This window comes from Melospiza melodia, chromosome 4 (genome assembly GCF_035770615.1).
Source record: "Melospiza melodia melodia isolate bMelMel2 chromosome 4, bMelMel2.pri, whole genome shotgun sequence".
NCBI lineage: Eukaryota > Metazoa > Chordata > Aves > Passeriformes > Passerellidae > Melospiza > Melospiza melodia.
The window spans coordinates 2,277,642-2,300,793 of NC_086197.1; the positions used below are offsets into that span (position 1 = coordinate 2,277,642).

The window sequence follows — 23,152 nt, forward strand, 5'->3', positions numbered from 1 at the left end:
GTAATTAGGCCTGAGTTCATCAGCTGAAGAGAAAACACAGATAAGAAATGTTTGGGAAAGAATTTTTATTGCTCCAAAGATTTAATATTCAGACATTATAGACTTGAGTAAATTCTAATTGTGTTTCTAACTCTACATTTAATAAATGGACCATGGAAAAGGAAAGAAGAAAAAAAGGTCTGTGAGCAGTGGGAGGAAAAAGCAGGAAATGAGACCATGAATCAAATGTGGACTTGGAGATGACAGTCGGGCTGGCTACAAATCCCACAGCTCACTTGCTGCTGATGGGAACCACACCAGTCAGATAAAAGGATATCAACATAAATTATCACAGATTAATGTGACATTATGTGAATACATCACACTTTGAAGTCCACAGGTAAATCCGAGGCTCCGGCATGTAACACATCAAGGACTGAAATCAGCTTTTCTTTTTTTTCTTTTTGCTCAGAAACAGAAAAATTCATGTTTTTTTCCAGAGGAGGCTGGAGCTCCTCAGCTCTGGAGCCAGGCTGGGAGAGCTGGGAATGTTCCCTGGAGCAGGGAAGGCTCCAGGGAGAGCTCCCAGCACATTGCAGGGCCTGCAGGGGCTCCAGCAGAGCTGCAGAGGGACTGGGGACAAGGCCTGCAGGGACAGCACCCAGGGAATGGCTCCCACTGCCAGAGGGCAGCCATGGGTGGCATCTTGGCCATGAGGAATTCCTGCCTGGGCTGGCATTGCCAGAGCAGCTGGGGCTGCCCCTGATCCCTGCAGTGCCCAAGGCCAGGCTGGAGCAGCCTGGGATGGTGGGAGGTGTCCCTGCCCATCAGGCTGGAACTGGATCGTCTTGAAGGTCTCTTCCCACCCAAATAAATCCTGATTGTCTGCATGTCCTGAAGATAGAATCTATGATTTACTCATTAGCATGTAACTCTGAACTCCATATAAAGTGTCAGCCAGTTCTCCTCACAGTTCAGTCACACAGAACAATCCTTTTCCAGCCCCAGAACCAAGGACACCACTGCAGCTTTAGACTCAAGTAATAAAAACAACAACAACAACAAACTGAGGAGAGCAGTCTGTGAGGATGGGACTGCAGAACCTGGAGCTGTAATTGGACAATGAACTCCAATATGGAAATGGACTAAAACTTATAAAAGTGTGAAGATTTGTGACCAGGCCTCCATCTTGGGTCCATCCATGGCTGGGCACTTGCACTGCCCAAGGTGTATCCTCTGAAGGCCTTTGATAAATATCTTTATTCCTTTAACTCTGTCTAGCCTCTGTTCCAGGCAGCCTCTCCAGGCATCAATGGGATCCTGTTGAGTTTGTGAGAGTCCCCAGGACGAGGTGAGAGATGAAAATCTGGCTCCATGTTCTCAGAATGCTGATTTATTGCTTTATAATATTATATTATACTAAAGAATGTTATACTAGAACTATACTAAAGAAAGAGAAAGGATACAGACAGAAGGTTTAGCAAGAATGATAATAAAAACTTGTCACTGACTCCTCAGAGTCTGACACAGCTGATGGTGATTGGTCATTAATTAAAAACAATTTACATGTTTGGATAAACAATCTCCAGACCACATTCCAGAGCAGCAAACACAGGAGAAGCTGAGGCTTCTCATCTTCCCAGGAGAAGAAATCCTGGCGAAGGGATTTTTCAGGAAATACAACAGTGACAGGATCCCATTTCCAGCAGAAGACTCTGTGTTCCATGCCACAGGAAAGAGCTGTTTCCATGCTCTGAGACCTTGCAGATGCTGCTGTGACATTCAGTGGCTGCTGAGGAGGAGCTGAGGAACAATCCCAGCCCTTCCACGCTGAACATTCCATGGAGCACACAGGACTGACGGGGTCTCTGGTGTGGAGATGACCCCGAGGTGTTGGAAAGTCTCTTTTCCCCAGCCCTGAGACCCAAGAAGAAGTCAGGATTCCTTGGCTCTCATTTTCAAGGTTGTTTATTTGCTCTTATCTGTATTTCTGGCACACTGAGATCTGTCCAGCAGGTTGGGTTGTGGCACAGCCCCTGCCCTTGGGGTGGTGTTGGCTTTTTATACTAAGAACTACCTGTACTTTATTTACAATAATTTTCCAATACCTATCACCCATGTTAGACAGTCTGTCTGTGCTCTAAACCAATCCAGAAGTGTCACCATCACAGCAGAAAATGGAGGACAAGAAGAAGAAGGACAGAACACACCCAGATTCCTCCGTCTTGCCTCCTGAACCCCCATTCTAAACCCCCAAAATTCTACTTTTTCACCCTGTGACAAATTCACTATCATTCTACTCACACTCTTGTGGCTTGTAACTCCTCACACAAAGTTGGGAATTGTTTCCATGGGCTAAAATCAAAGGCACAGGTGTTTGTGACTCTGTGCCAGGGTCTCTGAGCCCCCTGGCAGGGTCTGGAATCACCCAGGGCAGCCAGAGCAATGCCCTGGGTTCCTACAAGGACCACCAAGGGACACCTGGCAAAGTCACCCAGTGTGACAGTGACTGAGCAGGAGATGCTCCACAGAGCAGAACCTGACAGCAGGAGTGCAATGAGCCATGAGCACCTCACCCATCCAGGGTTTTCATGGCATTTTAAAATTCCTCACACAAGAGACTGAATTTTAATTGTCATTTGTTCCTGGGCACATTAGGATTTATTTGGGAATGCCTGGCAAGGCTGTCCTTCAGTACTGGTGGAGTACATCAGAAAAATTGAGTATTGAGTGGTGGAAGAAATATTTCTGCCTCAATGGAATATGTTCAGACAAGGACAAACAGGATTGGACAAGAGAGTTGTGTTTTAACAAAGAACCAGGCATTTATAACCTGCCCATAAAAAGGGAAAATGTGGAAAAGCACAGGGCAGAACAAAGAGTGAAAGCTTTTAACCTAAAAATACAATATTAATGAAGATAACCTAATCATTGTTTTTGGCACTGCTGAGGCCCCACCTCTGTCACTGTTATATTTTCTAGAAAAATTTCTTCACCAGGATTTCTTTTCTTGAGAAGCTGAAAGCCTCAGAATAAAATGAAAACAATAATTATCTCATTGCTTCTCCTGTGTTTTGCTGCTTTGGAATGTGGTTGGAGATTGTTTATCCAACAGGGATTGTTTCATTGGTTTTATGTGAATTGTTTTAACTTAATGACCAATCAGGGTCAAGCTGTGTCAGGGCTCTGGAAGGAGTCACAAGTTTTAATTAGTATCCTGTTACGCCTTCTGTCTGTATCCTTTCTCTATTCTTTAGTATAGTTTCAATATAACATTCTTTAATATAATAATATGATAAAGTAATAAATTAACCTTCTCAAAACATGAAGTCAGATTCATCTTTCCTCCCCATGACAAAAGACCCCAAAAATTCCACACACCTCAATTTCTGTGTTCAGTTTTGGGACCTTCGTGACAATAAGGACCTGGAGGGGCTGGAACAGATCCAGAAGGGTCTGGAGAACCAGGAGGGGCTGAGGGAGCTGGGCAGGGTCTGGAGAACCAGGAGGGGCTGAGGGAGCTGGGAAGGGTCTGGAGAACCAGGAGGGGCTGAGGGAGCTGGGAAGGGCCTGGAGAACCAGGAGGGGCAGAGGGAGCTGGGAAGGGCCTGGAGAACCAGGAGGGGCTGAGGGAGCTGGGCAGGGGCTGAGCCTGGAGCAAAGGAAGCTCAGGGGCCCTTGTGGCTCTGCACAAGTCCCTGCCAGGAGGGCACAGCCCAGGGAACAGGGACAGGAGCAGAGGGAACGGCCTCAGGCTGAGGCAGGGGATGTTTAGATTTTGATAACAGAAAAAATTCCTTCTGTGAAGGGCTGAACAGGAGGACATTAAATCCCTCCATTCCCTCCACATCCTGTGGATGTGGCACTTGGGGATGTGGGTCGGTGGTGGCCTTGGCAGTGCTGGAGGAACAGTTTGAGTTGATGAATTTGAGTCTTTTCCAACCTTAATGTGATAAATTGTGAAACATATTCAGCAGAGTTTTACAATACTTTTGTGTTATTTGTACCTGCAGATTTCTGAGTGAGCAGTAAAAGAATTTTCCTTTAACTCTCACCCAAACCATAAAACAGTGAAAACCTCACCCAGTTTGTTTGGGAGGAGCAGATCTTGTGTATCACAGAAATTCTGGGTTTTGCCCAGGGCTGCTGCTGTTAAACAGATTTTTGGTGTTTTTGCTGGAGGAACAGGTCAGTACATCAGTGAATCCTGCCTTGGCCACACATGAAATGCAGCTGGAGCTTTGAGCAGGACAAGCTTTGAGCAGTTGGTACCACAAACGCTGTGCTTGGAGCTTCAAAGGTGTTTTAATGTGAGGAACTGGGAGCCTCAACAAGGTGTGTGATAGAGCACAGAGCCCTTGGAACAGGTGGTGGGAAGTTTACTGTGGATTCCTGTGAAAACTGGAGCTTTGTTTGATTCCCCCCCAGCGATTCAGCACTCACTTCAATGGAGCTGGGAAGGGTCTGGAGAACCAGGAGGGGCTGAGGGAGCTGGGCAGGGGCTGAGCCTGGAGCAGAGGAGGCTCAGGGGCCCTTGTGGCTCTGCACAAGTCCCTGCCAGGAGGGGACAGGGAACAGAGACAGGAGCAGAGGGAACGGCCTCAGGCTGGGCCAGGGCAGCTCAGGGGGGATTTTGGGATAATTCCTTCCCAAAGGGGTTGTCCAGCCCTGGCAGAGCTGCCCAGGGCAGTGGGAAATCCCCATCCCTGGAGGAATTTAAAATCCCTGTGGATGTGGCACTTGGGGACATGGGTGGCTTGGCAGAGCCAGACTTTATCCTAAAGGGCTTTTCCAAACTTTTCTGTGATTCCCTGATTTGATGTTCCTGCTTGTTTTCCAGATTCTCTATTCCATACCTGGGGTTTGCCAGTTTGAGGTGAATTTTCTGCTTGCACACATCTGAAGTGGGCTCAGATCAATCACCATCAGAAGCAATTAATAGGTGGATTTTGATTGCTACATTTTTCTTTGCCATTCTGCTTTTTTGTTGTGTTTTTCTCTGGTAGAAATGCACTCTCTGCTAACCACTGAAGGGAACTCCTACAATCCCATGTACCACAATTATACCACTCCTGAAATGAGCCCATTATTTATATGAACATATAAAATGTTCCACTTTTACACAGCCCACCTTCCCTTTCTGTTTGCAGATTGCTCCTGAGAGTTGTGAGCTGGACAGGAGTTTATTTGCCAGTAGTTAACAAATGATTTTTGGGCTGCAAATTTGTTGTAGCTTTTTCCAACATTAATTTCTAACAGTATTTTATTTTATTTTATTTTATTTTTCCCATCTAGCAATACCCTCCAAAGAGCTCTTCAATAGGCCTGACAGCCCACAGAGAGAAGCTCCTGACATATAGATAGCCCTGGCCTGCAGCAAAGACTCTTTCATTTCCACCTATTAGAGGGGAGCCATAAATTCTGGGGTACCTCAGTCCTGCTCTTCCCACTGCCACTGAACTTCCCAGACACAGCAAAATGACCCAAAGCCATTTTGAGTATTAATTCTGCCCATTTGTCCCTTTTTTTTTAACCCCCCTGCTGAAATCTCTGCATATGTTCTGTAATTTCCAGCCATAGAAAACAATCATAAAAAGCCCCTGGTAGGAAAAGAGCTGTTGTTAAAACCTTAATTCCTAAATATAAATCTTCCTGTTCAGTGAGGCAAGGGCTGTGTCTGGGCCCTGCCAAATAAATTGGGAAGAGCTTCTTCTGATTTGGAGCTGAGCGTTTCCAAAAGTGCCATCACTCACTGAATAAACACAATTTGACCCTTTAAAAACATTCCCAGAGGGGAAAAATAAAGAAAACTCATCTCTATCAGTTTGTTTGTGCTCAGAATGAAGACAGAGAGAGCCACATTTATTCTGTGAAAATAAAACCAGTTCCAGGGATGGTGAATTCTTAGCAGTGCTCAGAATGAAGACAGAGAGATCCACATTTATTCTGTGGAAAAAACCTCACAGTTTCAGGGATGGTGAATTCTTAACAGAGCCCCCTCATAGAAAGTGGTTTAACATCCGTAAAACCAGCCCATAAACATCACATCTCACCCCTCAGGAGAACAGCTTTGTGTCCTTGAAATATTCCCCAGCAATTTTTATTTGGTAGCAAAGTGGCCATCAGCAAGATCTTGAGCCCCAAGGAAGGCAGCAATGGTGGCTGACAGACACGTTATATCCAAATAAAAACGGGTTGGAAATGGAGCAAGGAGGCAGGAGCAGCTCTGCTGATGCTGCTGGTGGTGTGGGGACAGAGAAATGAGATGTGGCAGCAAAAAGCTGCTGGGATTGTGCAAAACCCACCTTGGGATAAAGGGGAGGGGAAGGTTTTGGGATCACCGTGGTGCAAATAGGCTTTCCCTCCTTGAGCCAAGCAATGAAGGACTTGGAAGGGGAAAAGAAGCAAAGAGGAAGTTTCCCAAATACCATGGTTGTTGTTATTTGTTAGCATTTGACCCAGCAGTTTTGGGACTTCAGGAAGAAAAAGAAGCTCCCAGAACAGCCAGATTCAGATGCAGTTTATCTTGCAGGCTGAAAAGACAATTCATTAATAACATTATTAATCTGCTGGAAAGGAAATTAGATGCCCAAAGGGGCTGTGCTAATGGGAATTTCATGTGGAAAAGGGAACGAGGCACCAGCCCAGGCCCAGGGGCTCTCACCCCTCAGCACAGCAGGGAACTGTGTGAAAAACACCAATCACTTGTTTTTATTATTTGAAAAGTTTAATAGTAATAAAATGGTTATAGAAATAGCAATATAATTAGAGTAATAAAAATTTTGGACAGTTTGGATGAGGACAATATGAGACAATAGAAACAAAGAGTTACAGACAGTCCAGGTACCTTTTCTGGGCAGCACAAGCCCAAAAAAGGACCCACGTTAACAGAGGATTAACCCTTAAAAACAATAACCTGTTGCATATTCATACACCTCATACATGATGCACAAATTCCATTCAAACACACGATTCTGTCTGGGCAGTGTCAGCTTGTTCCTCTGAATCCTAATGGAGTCTTCAAGGCTGAGCAAGGCAGGAAGAAGTTCATTTCTCCTGATAATGGGGCAATAAATTCTCTTTCTCTGAAAGATTCAGGTGTCCTGTGGCTGCTATCTCACTGTGAGTCCTTTCTTTAGAAAAAAAAAAGTATCCTACATAGCATAGTTTCTATTTTAACCTTATGTTATAAACTAAAACTTTATTTACCACACTACTTAAGAGAATTAATACAGCATTACTTTCTAACACAACACATATAATATTAATTTAAATATTTGCAAAAAGCCACGCATAAAATAGGCATTTTGCACACATGGAATGGTTTAGGCTGGAAAAGCCTTCCCAGAGCATTGAGTCCAACCATTCCCAGCACTGCCAAGGCCACCACTGACCATGTCCCCAATGCCACATCACAGGATTTAAATCCCTCTGGGATGGGGACTCCACCACTGCCCTGGGCAGCTGTCCCAGGGCTGGACAACCCTTTTAGGGATGAAATCTTTCCTAATTTCCAACCTAAACCTGCCCCGTCACAGCCTGAGGCCGTTCCCTCTGCTCCTGTCCCTGTTCCCTGGCTGTGCCCTCCTGGCAGGGACTTGTGCAGAGCCACAAGGGCCCCTGAGCCTCCTTTGCTCCAGGCTCAGCCCCTGCCCAGCTCCCTCAGCCCCTCCTGGTTCTCCAGACCCTTCCCAGCTCCCTCAGCCTCTCCAGACCCTTCCCAGCTCCCTCAGCCCCTCCTGGTTCTCCAGGCCCTTCCCAGCTCCCTCAGCCTCTCCAGACCCTTCCCAGCTCCCTCAGCCCCTCCTGGTTCTCCAGGCCCTTCCCAGCTCCCTCAGCCTCTCCAGACCCTTCCCAGCTCCCTCAGCCCCTCCTGGTTCTCCAGACCCTTCCCAGCTCCCTCAGCCTCTCCAGACCCTTCCCAGCTCCATTCCTGGACCCTCTCCAGCCCCTCCAGGCCCTTCCTGCCCTGAGGATCCCAGAGCTGCCCCCAAGGTTCCAGGGGGTCCCTCAGCAGTGCCGGCTCAGGGGACAGTCCCTTCCCTAACCCTGCTGCCCACTCCATTCCTGCTGAAATCCAGGTGCCAGCGGCCTCCTGCCCACCTGGCACACCTGGGCATGTCCAGCCACTGTCACCAGCACCCCCAGGGACATTTCTCCAGACTCAGCCCCTGCCCAGCTCCCTCAGCCCCTCCTGGTTCTCCAGACCCTTCCCAGCTCCCTCAGCCTCTCCCCAGAGGGTTTTCAGCACCCCGGAGGCGCTGGCTGGTGCTCGGCTACCGCACAGACCCAGGGGCGGACATGACTACATTACCCAGCGCGCACCGCGCGGATGGGCACGCCTATCCCGCTTCCTCCCTGCGCGGAGCATCACGGGATTTGTAGTCCCTGCGCCCCTCATGAAGTTCGCCCCGAAAAACTTCCCGCACCTTTCCGGGTACCTGTCTCTCCCGGCAGGGGCGGGCTGCGCCGTTTCCATGGCGACGCGCCGGCTCAGCCAATAGGAAGCGGCGTTCTACGGGCGGGGCGGCTCGGCTGGCCAATGGGGAGCGGCGTTGCTGCGGGGCGCGCTGGCAGCGTGCTCGCCGAGTCTCCTTGGGGCCGTCCGTGTGTCCGCGGGGCCGAGATGGGCGGCGGCGGCAGCACCCGGCGCGTCACCTTCGAGGCGGACGAGAATGAGAATATCACCGTGGTCAAGGGCGTGCGGGTGAGCGCGGGGCCGGCCCTGGGCTCGCCGCAGCGCTGCGGGCCTGGCCTGGCCGCTGCTCCCCTTCCCATGTCCCTCCCCTGTGTCGCTGTCCCAATGGCCGCCCCCGCTCGCGTCCCGCTGCCCGCAGGGATTTCCCCTCTCCGGGGGGATAAGGAGCGTGCGGGCCGCTCTGGGGGCTCGCTGTGGCTGCAGGGGCCGCGTTTGTCTTTGCCTGACCTCCACACGGAGCTCCTCCCTTTGCCCTGCACGCTGAGGATTCACCTTCGCTGTGTGTGGCACCGCTCAGTGCCTGGCTGGCACTGCGAGGACATTAAAGTGCCACCCCTGCCATGGCAGGGACACCTGCCACTGTCCCTGGCTGCTCAAACCCTGTCCTGCCCGGATTTGGACATGGCAGGGATCCAGGGGCAGCAATGCCGCCCCTGCTGTCTGTGACAGCCCCGGATCCCTGGGATGTCCGGTGTGAAAAATGCCCATTTTATGATTGGCTTTTTGCAAATATTGACATGAATATTGTATGTGTTGTGTTAGAAAGTTGTGCTGTGTTCATTCTCTTAGGTAGGCTGTTAAATACAGTTTTAGGTTATAACAAAATGTTAAAATAGAAACTATGCTATGTAGGATACTTGTTTTCTAAAGAAAGGACTCACAGTGAGATAGCAGCCACAGGACGCCTGAATGTTTCAGAGAAAGAGAATTTGTTGCTCTCTTATCAGAAAAAATGAACTTCTTCCCACCTCAAAGGCACTGTTAGGATTCAGAGGAACAAGCTGACACTGCCCAGACACAGTCCTGTGTTTGAATGGAATTTATGGATCATGTATGAAGTGTATGAATACACAACAGGTTATTGTTTTTAAGGGTTAATCCTCTGTTAACGTGGGGCTTTTTTCAGGCTTATTTTGCCCAGAAAAGGTACCCAGACTGTCCCTAATTCTTTGCTTTTATTATCTCATACTGTCCTCATCCAAATTGTCCTTATTATTATTACTCTAATTATATTACTATTTTTAGAACCAGTTTATTACTATTAAACTTTTAACATTCTGAAAACAAACGATTGGCATTTTTCACATCCAGGGAAGGATTGGGGCGCTGCAGAACTTGTGACACAACAAACGTGAGGAATCCTGCAGCTTAGGGAATGTTTGCATGTCAGGCACTGTGTAGCTTCTATGAGGAGGGATAATAATTTTATCATTTCTTGCTGATTTTGGAGAGGAGAGGTGCAGGAGGAGCCCTGAGAGTTCATTCTGGTTCAGCAAATGGTTATTTTCCATTTAGTCATTTCATGCTCTTGAGTAAATAGGTGACAGTGATATAAATGTATCATATTTATATATAAATGATAATATATATATAAATAATATACATATATATATGTATATTATTTATATATATTATCATTTATTTATATTATATTTTTATATATTATATTTATATTTGTAATATATAATATTATAAATAATTATAAATATTATTAATATTATATATTCATAATATTATTATAAATATATAATATTATTATAAATTATTATAAATATTTATATTTATAATATTTATATTATATATATTATCATTATTTATATTATATTTATATCTAATTATATATATATAAAATTAGATAAAAATATAATTCATATTTTCCATACAGAGTGGAGTTCATGTGCTGTGGCTCCCCCTGAATCCCTGGAAATGCCCAAGGCCAGAGCTTGGAGCTCCCTGGCACAGTGAAATATATCCCTGCCATGCCAGGGCATGGAATTCAAACTCTTTAATTCTCTTCCAAATCTAAATAATTCCGTGCTTTGATGACAGAAGTTGGAATCCACAAGTCTTATGCAAATAATTCTTTCCCTTTGGTTCATTTTATCCATGGCCTTCCATAGACAGGGAACTGGAGGCTGCTCTTGCACGGATGGGTTCTGCACAATTTGAATATTTTTCTGTGCTTGTGTCCACATCAGAATGAACTTTGTGTTCCACTCCGAGCACCTGTGTTGCACAAGTCCTTGGAAGGGTGAAATTCTTCCTGGGCTGAGCGCTGTGCACCTCAGAAAGACAAATTCAATCAGTGAGAAAGGCAAAAATAATGATTAATAACCAGCAGCACACCCAAAAAAACCAAAAGTGTTTTATTTCCTTTACTCCTCCCTGTGAGAGGCAGAATAATTTTATTCTGCTTTTTTGTGAGGTGAGTGCTGTGAGCAATGGAGGGCAGTGTTTTATGTTGGGGGGTGGATTTGAGCAGCTGCCATGTGTTGTGTGGAACCTCCAGGCTCTGTTTTTGTGGAGTTTTCTGCATTTGGAGGGGGATGGGGACAGGGAGGAGCTGAGGTTTCTCTGGTTTTGTTTGCAGCTGTCTGACAGCGTCATCGACCGGATGAAGGAGCCCTCCTCAGGCAGTGGCAGACAGCACCGAGGCCAGGTGAGCTCTGCTCCTCCTTCTCTGCTTCTCATGGCAAAAAACAAATCAGATTTGCCCTTCAGAGCATCACAATGGACCCAGTGCCCTTTCACAAAGATGGTTTTAGGACATTAACATCTTTAGCTTGTAGATCATTAAAGGAGTTTATTCCTCTTGTTTTTTTTTTTTTTTCCTGGCTGATATTCAAGTGTAAACACAAATTCGAGTTGGTTTTCCCACACTGTTATCCATTGTTAAAGACGTTAAAAACTCAAAAACACCCCAGAACATGCAAATATCCAGATATGCCTTAAAGGGAAAGGGAATTTTCCCTTCCTTTCTGAAGGGAAAATTCTGGTCCTTTAATCAAAACTGACTTTTAGGTTTGGGAAGTGTTGGAATCCTGCATGCCCTGGGTCCCTGCAATGCCACAGAAGGATTGGAGCAGCCTGGGATAGGGAGGTGTCCCTGGAATGAGCCTGGAGGTCCCTTCCCACCCAAACTGCTCTGGGATTCTGGGATTTGGGACACTCAGAATCCATCCTGAGGGGTTTTTATGGAAAATGGGGAGAGAAAAGAGAGCAGAAAAAAAGGGAGACCGTTCCTGGTTTGCTGAGTTCCCAGTGAAGCCCCTGGGCCCATGAATGTCTTGGAGAGGAGATGGATCCAATGTCAGGCTGGGAGAGCTGGGAATGTTCCCCTGGAGCAGGGAAGGCTCCAGGGAGAGCTCCCAGCACATGGCAGGGCCTGCAGGGGCTCCAGCAGAGCTGCAGAGGGACTGGGGACAAGGCCTGCAGGGACAGCACCCAGGGAATGGCTCCCACTGCCAGAGGGCAGCCATGGTGGCATCTTGGCAATGAGGAATTCCTGCCTGGGCTGGCATTGCCAGAGCAGCTGGGGCTGCCCCTGATCCCTGCAGTGCCCAAGGCCAGGCTGGAGCAGCCTGGGATGGTGGCATTGGAATGGGATGGGCTTGAAGGGCCCTTCCCACCCAAACCATTCTGGGATTTGGGACACTCAGAATCCATCCCCAGGGATTTTTATGGAAATTGGGGATGGAGAAGGGAAGGGAGACCCTTCCTGGAGTGCTGAGGTTCCCAGTGAAGCCCCCAGATCCCAAAATCCCTTCCTAGAGAGGAGTCGGGGTGGGGATGGATCCAATGCAGGCTGGGAGAGCTGGGAATGGAGGGAATTCCCTGGAGAGGGAGCCTGGGGTGGGATTTTGGGAAGGGATTCCCAGAGCAGCTGGGGCTGCCCTGATCCCTGCAATGCCCAAGGCCAGGCTGGAGCACCCTGGGATAGGGGAGGTGTCCCTGCCATGGAATTAAAAGCTCTTTAAGGTCCCTTCCCACCCAAACCATTCCAGGATTCCATGAATTGCTGAACATTCTCAAGCTTAGAAAACATTAAATTTATTTTTCCTTGAAGAACTTGTGATTTGAGGAAGTGCTTCTGCACCCCAGACAAATAACACTTTACAAAAAGAAGAGAAGATGTCAAAGCTCTCAAACCCAGCCCTTTCTTCCAGGCCACCTCTGGTACCTTCTGGTGGAGGAATAATGGATTAAGTTCCATGGAAGAACGTGTGTCTTGTTGCTTGCCAATAATGATGAATTTATTGACTCAGTTTGGGGTCAGAAATGAAATTACATCCACTTGCACTGAGAGCTGACATCTAAAGCCAATGTCTGAAAGCATCTCAGCTTGCTTGCCTCACTTGCTGCCTTCTGAGGAATATTAAATGCACTAAAATATTTAACAAGTGTAAAATCTTTCAAGTCTGGCTGTAATTCCTAAAGCAATATTGATGGAAAGTAATTTGGTCAGGCAATGAGGTTTATTTATTTATTTTTTTTCTGGGTGTGTGTTATACCTAAAGCTTCAGAGAGAGAATGCTTTAATTCATTTTAGCTTAGTACATATTGGAAAAACTAATAGTTTATTAGGGGAGAAAAAAGAAGAATAAATTCTTAAATTATTAAGAGTGTCAGTAGCTCAGTAATTTTTTTTCCCCTTTGAAGAAACAGATTCTGTTAAGGGCACAGAGGGTTTTTCTCCTTTTTTTCACTGTGTTTATTATTATGTCCTCATTAAATAAATGAGCCAAGGCTGATTTATATCAAAATATTGTGTAGGGGTGCAGTAAAACATCCCTGCTGGTGCCTCCTCAGGAGCTGGGTCATACCTTGATGGTTTTCATGGATGAATTTTTGTGCTTTGGTGTCTTTTTTTTGTGTTGCTGTGTGGTTTTGGGTGGAGTTTCAGTGGATATCTTGTGTGAGAAACATGGAAAGATTTTATTGGGATGTGAGGATTTCAAGTGTTGGTTTCTAATTGGAGACAAACCCAGGGTTTAAGTGAACTTTAGGACAAATTTCACCTTTTGGGTGTGAGGTTACATAGGAAAAAGCTTTCAGGATACATTTGGGGAAAATGGGAGATCCTTAAGGACATCCTATCCCTGCACATTCCAGTACTCAGAAAAATCAGGATTATTAATTTTTAAAATTTAATATTTTTGCAGAGTTTCAGCATGTCCTGATGATATTAGTAATTATGGACAGCTGGATACTGCATGAAAAACTGAATTTTAAAACTGGAATATCTCAGGAGAAATTAGAGGGAGGCTTTGCAGTATTGCTTGTGGGAATTATTTTCTGTTTTGTGAGTTTTTGGGAGCACCTGAAGTTTAGAGAGTTGGGCTGAATTTCTGCCACTTAAGCAAGAATCCTCTGCAAATAAACCTGGCAGCTCTCTGCCCTTTCATGTATTAATTGCATCCATCCACCTATTTGTTCCAGCAGCACTTTGTCTCTGCATGAGCTGAGAGATGAAATAAACTGACATTTGTGATGTTACTTTCTAGAATCCCTCTTATTTTTAGAACAGGAAAAAAAGCAGAATATTGGCAGTGCCTTGGGTTGATTCCCTTTGCTGTGAGACACCTGGAAAGCTCAGGAAGTTCCTGATGGGGATTTTCTTTTTTCCTGTAGCAGGAGCCAGGAGAGTTTGGGTTTTGCTTTTGTGTTTGGTTGCTCTTCTCTGTTTACAGCTCTGGGAAATCCTCCTAAAAATGTGTTTGAAACTTGTACTGGAAACCTGAAATAAATGGAGTAAAAGCCTCAGGCAACACTCAGGTTATGGATCAATGGAGGGCCATGATTTGCTTGATGTAATTTAATAGTAATATTATTATTAATAATATCCACAATAAGAATAATATATAATAATAAATATAACATTTAATAATAAAATAAGAATAAAAATTCTATTCTTTTAGTATAGATATAATATAATATAATATAATATAATATAATATAATATAATATAATATAATATAATATAATATAATATAATATAATATAATATAATATAATATAATATAATATAATATAATAATATAATATAATATAATGTAATATAATGTAATATAATATAATGTAATGTAATATAATGTAATGTAATATAATATAATATATATAATATAATATAGTATAATATAATATAATATAATATAATGTAATGTAATGTAATGTAATATAATATAATATAATATAATATAATATAATAATAATATAATATAATATAATATAATATAATATAATATAATATAATATAATATAATATAATATAATATAATATAATATATATAATATAATATAATATATATATAATATTAAATATATGATATGATATAATATAATAATATAATGTAATGTAATATAATATAACACTGAGATGGTTGTGGATCACTGATATCCTGAAAGGCCATGATTTGCTTGATGTAATGTAATAGTAATATTATTATTAATAATATCCACAATAAGAATAATATATAATAATAAAAAATTATAATGTTATATATCTCTATATTTATGTATCATTATATATTATTAATATTATTATTGACATAATATTATATATTAATACATAACAATATCCCTGTATAATATTATATGCAGTGTTATTACATTACATAAAATATATATCTATAATACATGATAATATATATTTATTTGTATATATATTTACATATATATGTATATATGTTAAATAGATACATATATGTTATATATATATAATTATATATAATATAATAATATATATTATATATATACACTATATATAATATATATATTATATTATATATAATATATATCCTATATAATGTCATATTTATATGATATTTATATTAATACATAACTTTTTGAGTGCTGAGACACCCCTGCACTGAGGGATTTTACAGTAAAGGCAAGCAGGAATAAAAGGCAAAAGGTGTTGGAACATCTCCTGCAAATGTGATTTTTTAACCTCTAATTGATCTTACAATGAGCCTCATCTGCTCATTATCCTAACTGTAGCCATGATATTTTATGGAAAATCCTTTCTTAGGATTTTTCCTCCTGAGAAGCTGAGAGGCCTCAGGAACAAAATGTAAACATTGATTATCTGCTGCTGTGGAATGCAACAGGTGCATCTGGGATTGATCCATGTTTTTTGTTTTTAATTAATGGCAGTCACAGTCTGGCTTTCTGACTCTCTGGTCAGCACAAGCCTTTGTTATCATTCCTTTTCTATTCTTATCCAGCCTTCTGATGAAATCCTTTCTTCTATTCTTTTAGCATAGTTTTAATATAAAATATATCATAAAATAGTCAATCAGCCTTCTGAACCCTGGAGTCAGATCCTTGTCTCTTCCCTCACCCTCAGACCCCTGTGAACGCCACACAATCCTGACGTGGTGTGCAGTGATTTAAACCACCAGCAACTCCTCATCAGAACAGCCTAAATATAGAATTAAACAGATTTAAACATGCTCTGAGAAATGCCACTTGTGTTAACATGAACCTGGAGTTTGACATGATACAGATTTGGTTTAAAGGGAGTTTTTTCTGTGAGGGTGGGGAGCTGTGCCTGACTCTGGGTTCCTGGAAATGCCCGAGGCCAGGCTGGAACACCCTGAAGTGAAAATTATCCTGCCCGGACCAGCTGAAAATTCCAAAGTCCATCCCAACCCCTTCTGCAATTCTGTGTTTGTGTCACTGTGCAGTTTGGCCAGGCCAAATTTAGCAGGGATTTCTCTGTCTCTTCCTCTTTCTGTTTCTTTCCTTGGAATTAAATCATCCTGCTCAACTCTGTGTGGGAAGAGTGGCCCCTGTGTGGGCTGGAATTGCACTGGGTGATTCCCAGCCCCTCTTCTGCTCCCACTGTTGCTTTATTAAGGTTTTTGGAAAGGGAACTAAAGAAACAAATTCTGAGTTTCCAAGCGTTCTGCAAATGAAGGAATTTAGTTTCTCAATCTGTGGCCTTGAGCTGTGGTTTTAGTTTTTTCCCCCTACATGAGGGCCAGGGTGCAAGCCAATTTATCCCATGACTATTGTCAGATATCAGGGGGGCATTTCATTGATTTAATGGTTTCTTATTTTACACTTGATGGAAAACTTGGGCTATTCCAGATGAAATTCAAAGGAAGAGCCCTGATGTGCCAGGTCCTGTCCTCATATGTGAAGTAAATAAGTCTCAGGCACACTCACTGCAGTGACAGCCACTTTCTTCTGTAGTTTTTGCCTTTTACAAATGATTTTCTGTGTGTGGCTTCTTGCAGAGAGGCAGAATTTATTTTTCAGAGAGCCTTCATTTATAATGTCACTTTTTGTTTCCATCTATTCTTAGAAACAGGTAATTTTTATGTACTGCCTTCCCTGTGCTTTTGGGTCTCTGGTGGATTTGGGGAAATTAAATTTCATGCTATTCTGCTTTAGGCTGCCTGTGCTCTATTAGGGTTTGCTGAGTGCAGACATTGCCTCTCCAAATCTTGTGTAGCACACAAATAAAGGGATTTTTGTCATAGCTGCTGTTTAACAAGCACATCCAAAGTATTTGCTTAGCAGTGGTTTGTGAGTTAAAACTTAAAACCTTCTGCTTTTTCATGTGGGAGCACGAGATTTGTGCTTGTTAAAGCCTCATCTTCCAGTGCTTAGCAGGGAAATAATTTTGGAAAACAGCTGTTGGTGGCTGCTGTGTGATTTTTGTATTAATTTCTAATATGATTTTTGTATGAATTTCTAGTGTGATTTTTGTATTAATTTCTAGTGTGATTTTTGTATGAATTTCTAGTGTGATTTTTGCATTCATTTCTAGTGTGATTTTTGCATTAATTTCTAGTATGATTTTTGTATTAATTTCTAGTGTGATTTTTGCATCAATTTCTAGTGTGATCTTTGTATTAATTTCTAGTATGATTTTTGTATTAATTTCTAGTGTGATTTTTGCATGAATTTCTAGTGTGATTTTTGCATTAATTTCTAGTGTTATTTTTGCATTAATTTCCACTAAGCTCAGTTCAGGAGGAAGAGTTAAGTTCATGGAGCCCTTTGCAGAACATCAGGAAATAATGAGTTTTAAGGACTGGATCTTGATGCTTTTATGGATGGAAGTGGTGCCATTGCCTTTTACTAGCTCGGAGTAAATTCTTTTGTAGTTAAATCCTGGCAAAGCTTTAGGACTTTGAGCCCAGAGTTTATCTGCTGTTTGTGAGCCAGACTTGTGTGGTAGGGTTTTTGAGTTTGGGGGTTTTTATGTGTGTTAAAATTAATTAAAATTTAACAACATGTTTTGGTTTTTTTTTTTTTTTCTTCCATTTTTCCTCCGTTTTGGTTACTTTATGAATTAAAAATCAGAAAATGGTGTTTGGGACCCATTTGTCTGTGTTAGAAATGTCCTGTGTGTGCTCTTGCAGAATTGTCTCTGTTCTGTCCTTTTCCTCTTTGTCCTTCACAGACCTTCCTGGGATTATAGGTCACAAAGCCCAGATAGTTGGCTCAGATAAAGAGCTTTGTCATTTAAGGGATTGTTGGAATAGAAATCATTTGGAGCAGTTTGAATGATTTTTTTTTTTAATCTTAAAGAACAAAATAAAAACCATTGACCATTTTAAGGAGATAAAGCCAATGAGTAAATTAGATCTGTTTGATTTTACCAACATGAGTCTTGATAGCACCAAGCAAGGAAATTGTTATTGTGCTCTGCAGAATCCTCTCTGGTTTTATAGTACACCAAATATTCTTGTCCAAATTTCTCTCTGCACTGACTGGAGGAGCAGAGGAGTTTAAATGCATTTATTTTCTCTGTATTATTGAAAAATAGCTCTTGTTAGATCCAACACCACTTCAGCAGCACGAGGAGACTTCCAGGTACTAAAACCTTTAAGCTTAATACTAAATTGCTCCTTTTCTTCCCATCCCAATTTATTTACAGTCAGACACTCCTCAACGTGGTGGTAAAAACCCCTTTAAATGGACGATTTAATCTCATTAAGATGAAAAGAAAAGCTTTGTTTTATTCTTTCATCTTCAGGCTGCAGCAGAGTGTTCCTAAAGCTCCTCATCACCTGTCAGCTGAGGCAGGTTAAGTGTTTTGTTGGTGCTGCTGCTTTAAAGCTTTGTGCAGTTGTTTTTTGGTTAAACACGAGGTACCACTTAAAGATCCTTTTCCTCAGCCTCTGGGGAATGGGAAAAACTTTTATTGCCACAATTTCCCCCCCCCATCCTGCTTTGCTTGTGCTCTGAACTCCTTGGCTTTCAATGATATCATATGAAAGTTTTGCCCAACTGAAAATTTGGCTTCGGATATTCCTACCTGTTGGAATCTGAAATGGAAATTTAAGGAGTAAGGAAAGGACTTTTCTTTTTTGGAAGGTTTATTGTGTGCCTCTGGCAATGCTTCACAGAGCCAATTTATCAGATTCTCATTTTTAGCTTCATTAACCATGTTTGATTTCACCTCATGTTAATCACATAAAAACAAGCTTTTAATCTCAGCTGCTTTTTAGGGTGGGAGATGGTTCCTTCCCAGGAAGGTTCTGCTTCTCCTTTTATCTCTGGAACTTTTCACTGAAGGAGTTGAATGGTTTGTACAAGATGCTTCACTTTTGGTTTCCTTTTCCTTTTCCTTTTCCTTTTCCTTTTCCTTTTCCTTTTCCTTTTCCTTTTCCTTTTCCTTTTCCTTTTCCTTTTCCTTTTCCTTTTCCTTTTCCTTTTCCTTTTCCCTTTCTTCTCCTTTTCCCTTTCTTCTCCTTTTCCTTTCCTCCTTTTCTATTCCTTCCTTTTCCTTCCTTTTCCTTCCTTTTCCTTCCTTTTCCTTCCTTTCCTTTTCCTTCTTTTCTCCTTTTTCTTTCTCCCTTTTCTCTTTTTTCTCCTTTTTCTCCTTTCCTTTCCTTTCCTTTCCTTTCCTTTCCTTTCCTTTCCTTTCCTTTCCTTTCCTTTCCTTTCCTTTCCTTTCCTTTCCTTTCCTTTCCTTTCCTTTCCTTTCCTTTCCTTTCCTTTCCTTTCCTTTCCTTTCCTTTCCTTTCCTTTCCTTTCCTTTCCTTTCCTTTCCTTTCCTTTCCTTTCCTTTCCTTTCCTTTCCTTTCCTTTCCTTTCCTTTCCTTTCCTTTCCTTTCCTTTCCTTTCTCTTTTCCTTTCCCTCCTTTTCCCCTTTTCCTTTCCTCCCTTTTCCTCCTTTTCCTTTATTTCCTTTCCTCCCTTATCCTTTTCTCCTTTTCCTTTTCTCGTTCCCCTTTTCTCCTTTTCCCCTTTTCTCATTTTCCCCTTTTCCCCTTTTCCTTTCCTCCTTTTCCTTTCTTTCCTTTCTTTCCTTTTCTCCTTTTCTCCTTTCCCTTTCTTTCCCTTTGTTTCTCTTTCTTTCCTTTCCCCTTTTCCGTTTCCCATTTTCCTTTCTCTTTTCCCCTTTCCCTTTTTCCCCTTTCCCCCCTCTCCTTTTCCCCCATCCATGAGAGGGAAGCAGTTTATCCTTGACCAAAATCTCCATTATCCCTGATCCTACTGATTGACATTTCTCATCAAGGGGAGTTGGAACAAATTTAGGAAATTTAAGGAGGAAAAAAAAGGAAATCAGGAGAAGTGGGTAGGAAGAATTAAAGGGCAGTGGTTATTCAGAACAGTGATTTTGCGTTAATCAGAAACCTAAGGAAGGTGAATTTTTGGAGGAGCACCACTGATACCAGATCATGGTCAAAACTCAGTAATTTTGTGTTTCAGCATTGAACACATTTATTTTTGCTTTTATTCTACTCTGCTGGCAGAAGAAAACACAATGTTCTACTCAAAGTGAACCTTAGTAATTCCTGAATTATCTGGGAGCATCTTGGTGATAATCAAATTATTCTTCCTCCTTAAGATTTTCATATTTCACTTCTTCAGCCTCTTTTCCCCCTGTAGTACTTTGATTTTCTTCCTGCTTCCAATTTGTAGCACTAAAACCCACAATTTTTAGTAAGCATTTCATCAACTGAGACCAGCCATTGGCACAAGTGATTTTGATTAGCAGATCCCATTGCAGATCATTAAAAATGCAGGTGTTGGATTAATGATGTTGTGAGAATTTCAAGCATTTCAGCATTATCTTTTATTTTTATACAATTTCTGAATAATGAAAACAACCATAAACATCATAATTACTTATTGTTTAGAGCCTGCTTTCAGTTATTATAAAAAGCAGCAATGCAGGCCTGAATATTGGGCTGAAAATACACATTTCAAAGTTGAAATGTTTTCAGTTATTATAAAAAGCAGCAATGCAGGCCTGAATATTGAGCTGAAAATACACATTTCAAAGTTGACAATGCTGTAGCTGTGTGCTGATAATTCAATAAAAAACCTGGTTTGGCTGGAGTTGGAGAAACAGCATCACAAAGTGTGAAATCACCTCCAGTTTTATTGAGAGAAATAAATCCTTTCTAGGAGTTACTTGAGGGTGCAGATATTTGAAATGTGAATTTTGGCTATTTCTAAGCTGCTGTTAATATTACATGAAATAAATGTTTTTTTTTCCCACTTGGTCACTGAATTAATTTCCAAATTATTCTCCAAAATAAACAAGCTGCTCTATGGGCTGTGGAAATCTTCTCTTCAAAGCAAGAAATTCTTGAAAATTCTCCTTTTTCAAAGTGATTCTTATGTCCAGGATGATAAATTAATTTCCAATTTACTCTCCAAAATAAACCAGCTGCTCTATGGGCTGTTGGACTGTGGAAATTTTATCTTCAAAGCAAGAAATTCTTGAAAATTCTCCTTTTTCAAAGCGATTCTCATGTCCAGGACGTTAAATTAATTTCCAAATTATTCTCCAAAATAAACAAGCTGCTCTATGGGCTGTTGGACTGTGGAAATCTTCTCTTCAAAGCAAGAAATTCTTGAAAATTCTCCTTTTTAAAAGTGATTCTCATGTCCAGGACGTTAAATTAATTTCCAAATTATTCTCCAAAATAAACAAGCTGCTCTATGGGCTGTGGAAATCTTCTCTTCAAAGCAAGAAATTCTTGAAAATTCTCCTTTTTCAAAGTGATTCTCATGTCCAGGACGTTGTACAAATATTTAAATTCTTTCTCTCATCCCTTTTCCAGTCAGCAATTCCAAGCCTGAACGTGCTGGAGTTTCCACCGGAGCTGAATAAACAAATTGTACAATTCTGCTTTGCTCTGCTGGATCCTTTGTAGCAGCCTCTTGTTATCAGCTGGCTGAATGAGCAGGAGATGAGATGTGAGCGCACCACAACAGCTCCTGAAGATCCACTTATTCCTCACTGCTGCTCTCTTTGTCCCCAGTTTGAGATGCAGTGATTGCTTTCAGGATTTCTGCAGCCTTTGCTGCCCCTGTCATCGATAAATGAAATTAGGACTTGATATGGAGATAAAAAAAGGAGGCACCTTTTTTTTACTTTTCTCAATATTCACCTTCTACTGGGAAAATTTTTTAAATCCCTTTAAAATTGACTGTGAAATGGCTCTAAATGTACAATGTGGAAGTTTGATATCCTGATTTATCTTGCCATGCAACTCCAGCCACTGAGAAATCTGTTTAATGGGATCAGCAGAGCTATTGATGAGTGTTATCTTCTTTTTTCTTTCATTAACCTTTACCTGCAAGGACACTTCCCCTGCTTGGTTTTTTCACAGGATTATGGACTCTTATGTTCTTCTCTCCCAGAGCAGCTTTTAAAGTTATGAACCAGTTTTCGCCACAGAGGCAGATTTCACAAGGATAATTCATTAACAATTACAATTCATTAACAATTACAATTCATTAACAATTACAATTTATTAACAATTACAATTATTAACAATTACAATTTATTAACAATTACAATTATTAACAGTTACAATTTATTACAATTAATTTATTGACATGTTTTTTGATATCTTGGGAATGGTGTCAGTGGCATTGTTGCAGAGTTTTGTGGCATTCATGAAAGCTTTCTCTGAGGGATGTGCTCAGGAAAGATGGGGAAAATTCACGTTGGATGTGGATCTGCTGCAGGATGGTTACCAAACCTCTCTCAAAGCACCTTTTCCACCATTCTTGTCCCCTTGATTTTTCCATCTTTCTTGTCTTTTCCTGGTTTAATTGCAGATTTGGTCCTACAAATTGAGTCTCAATACAAATCGAGTCTCACCTCTCTGCCTTCCACCTCATCAATGCTTTTAAAATTCTGCATTATTCTTTCCGTCTTTCTTCTTGCTGAATTTCCTCACTGATTTTGGTTGGAAAAGACCCTTAAGATCATAGAATTATGGACTGATTTGGCTTGGAAGGACTTTAATAATAATAATTTTGTGCCATGGGCAGGGACATCTTTCATTCCCCCAGGTTGCTCCAAGCCCTGTCCAGCCTGGCCTTGGACTTTCCAGGGATCCAGAACCTTCTCTGGGCCAATGTCCCCACCTTAAAAAAAGAATTTATGTCACACATATTTGTTCCATGACACCAAGGAACAACTTAATGAATGGCTTTAATTAACATGAGTGCAAATGAGTTCTGGGTGCAGGTTTGGGGTGTGCTGATCTACAAAAGCAGATCCACCCATCCCACCAAGAGCTGGAATGTGAATATTTAACAGTAAAATTCCTGCCTGGAGCCTGAGTTCCTGCCCATGGAAAGGTACAAAAATGTGAGTGAGTGAGTGATGAGCAGCTCTCTGATCTCCTTGTTCCTGCCCCAAGTGGCTCCAGGGCAGAGCTGAAATGGGCCAAGGATGAATTTTCAGTGCTCAATCCCAGC

General features: G+C 41.8%; 1 protein-coding gene across 1 annotated transcript in view; it reads left to right on the forward strand.

Moving 5' to 3' along the window:
- Positions 1 to 8,531: 8,531 nt before the first annotated feature.
- The window catches only part of CHCHD3 (coiled-coil-helix-coiled-coil-helix domain containing 3), a 155,150-nt gene continuing 140,529 nt past the window's right edge, over positions 8,532 to 23,152 (forward strand). Inside the window, exons 1-3 of the mRNA XM_063153648.1 lie at positions 8,532 to 8,686; positions 11,049 to 11,117; positions 18,503 to 18,507. Of these exons, the coding sequence (XP_063009718.1) occupies positions 8,606 to 8,686; positions 11,049 to 11,117; positions 18,503 to 18,507 (155 nt within the window). The 5' untranslated portion in view covers positions 8,532 to 8,605. The remainder of the gene's footprint in view (positions 8,687 to 11,048; positions 11,118 to 18,502; positions 18,508 to 23,152) is intronic.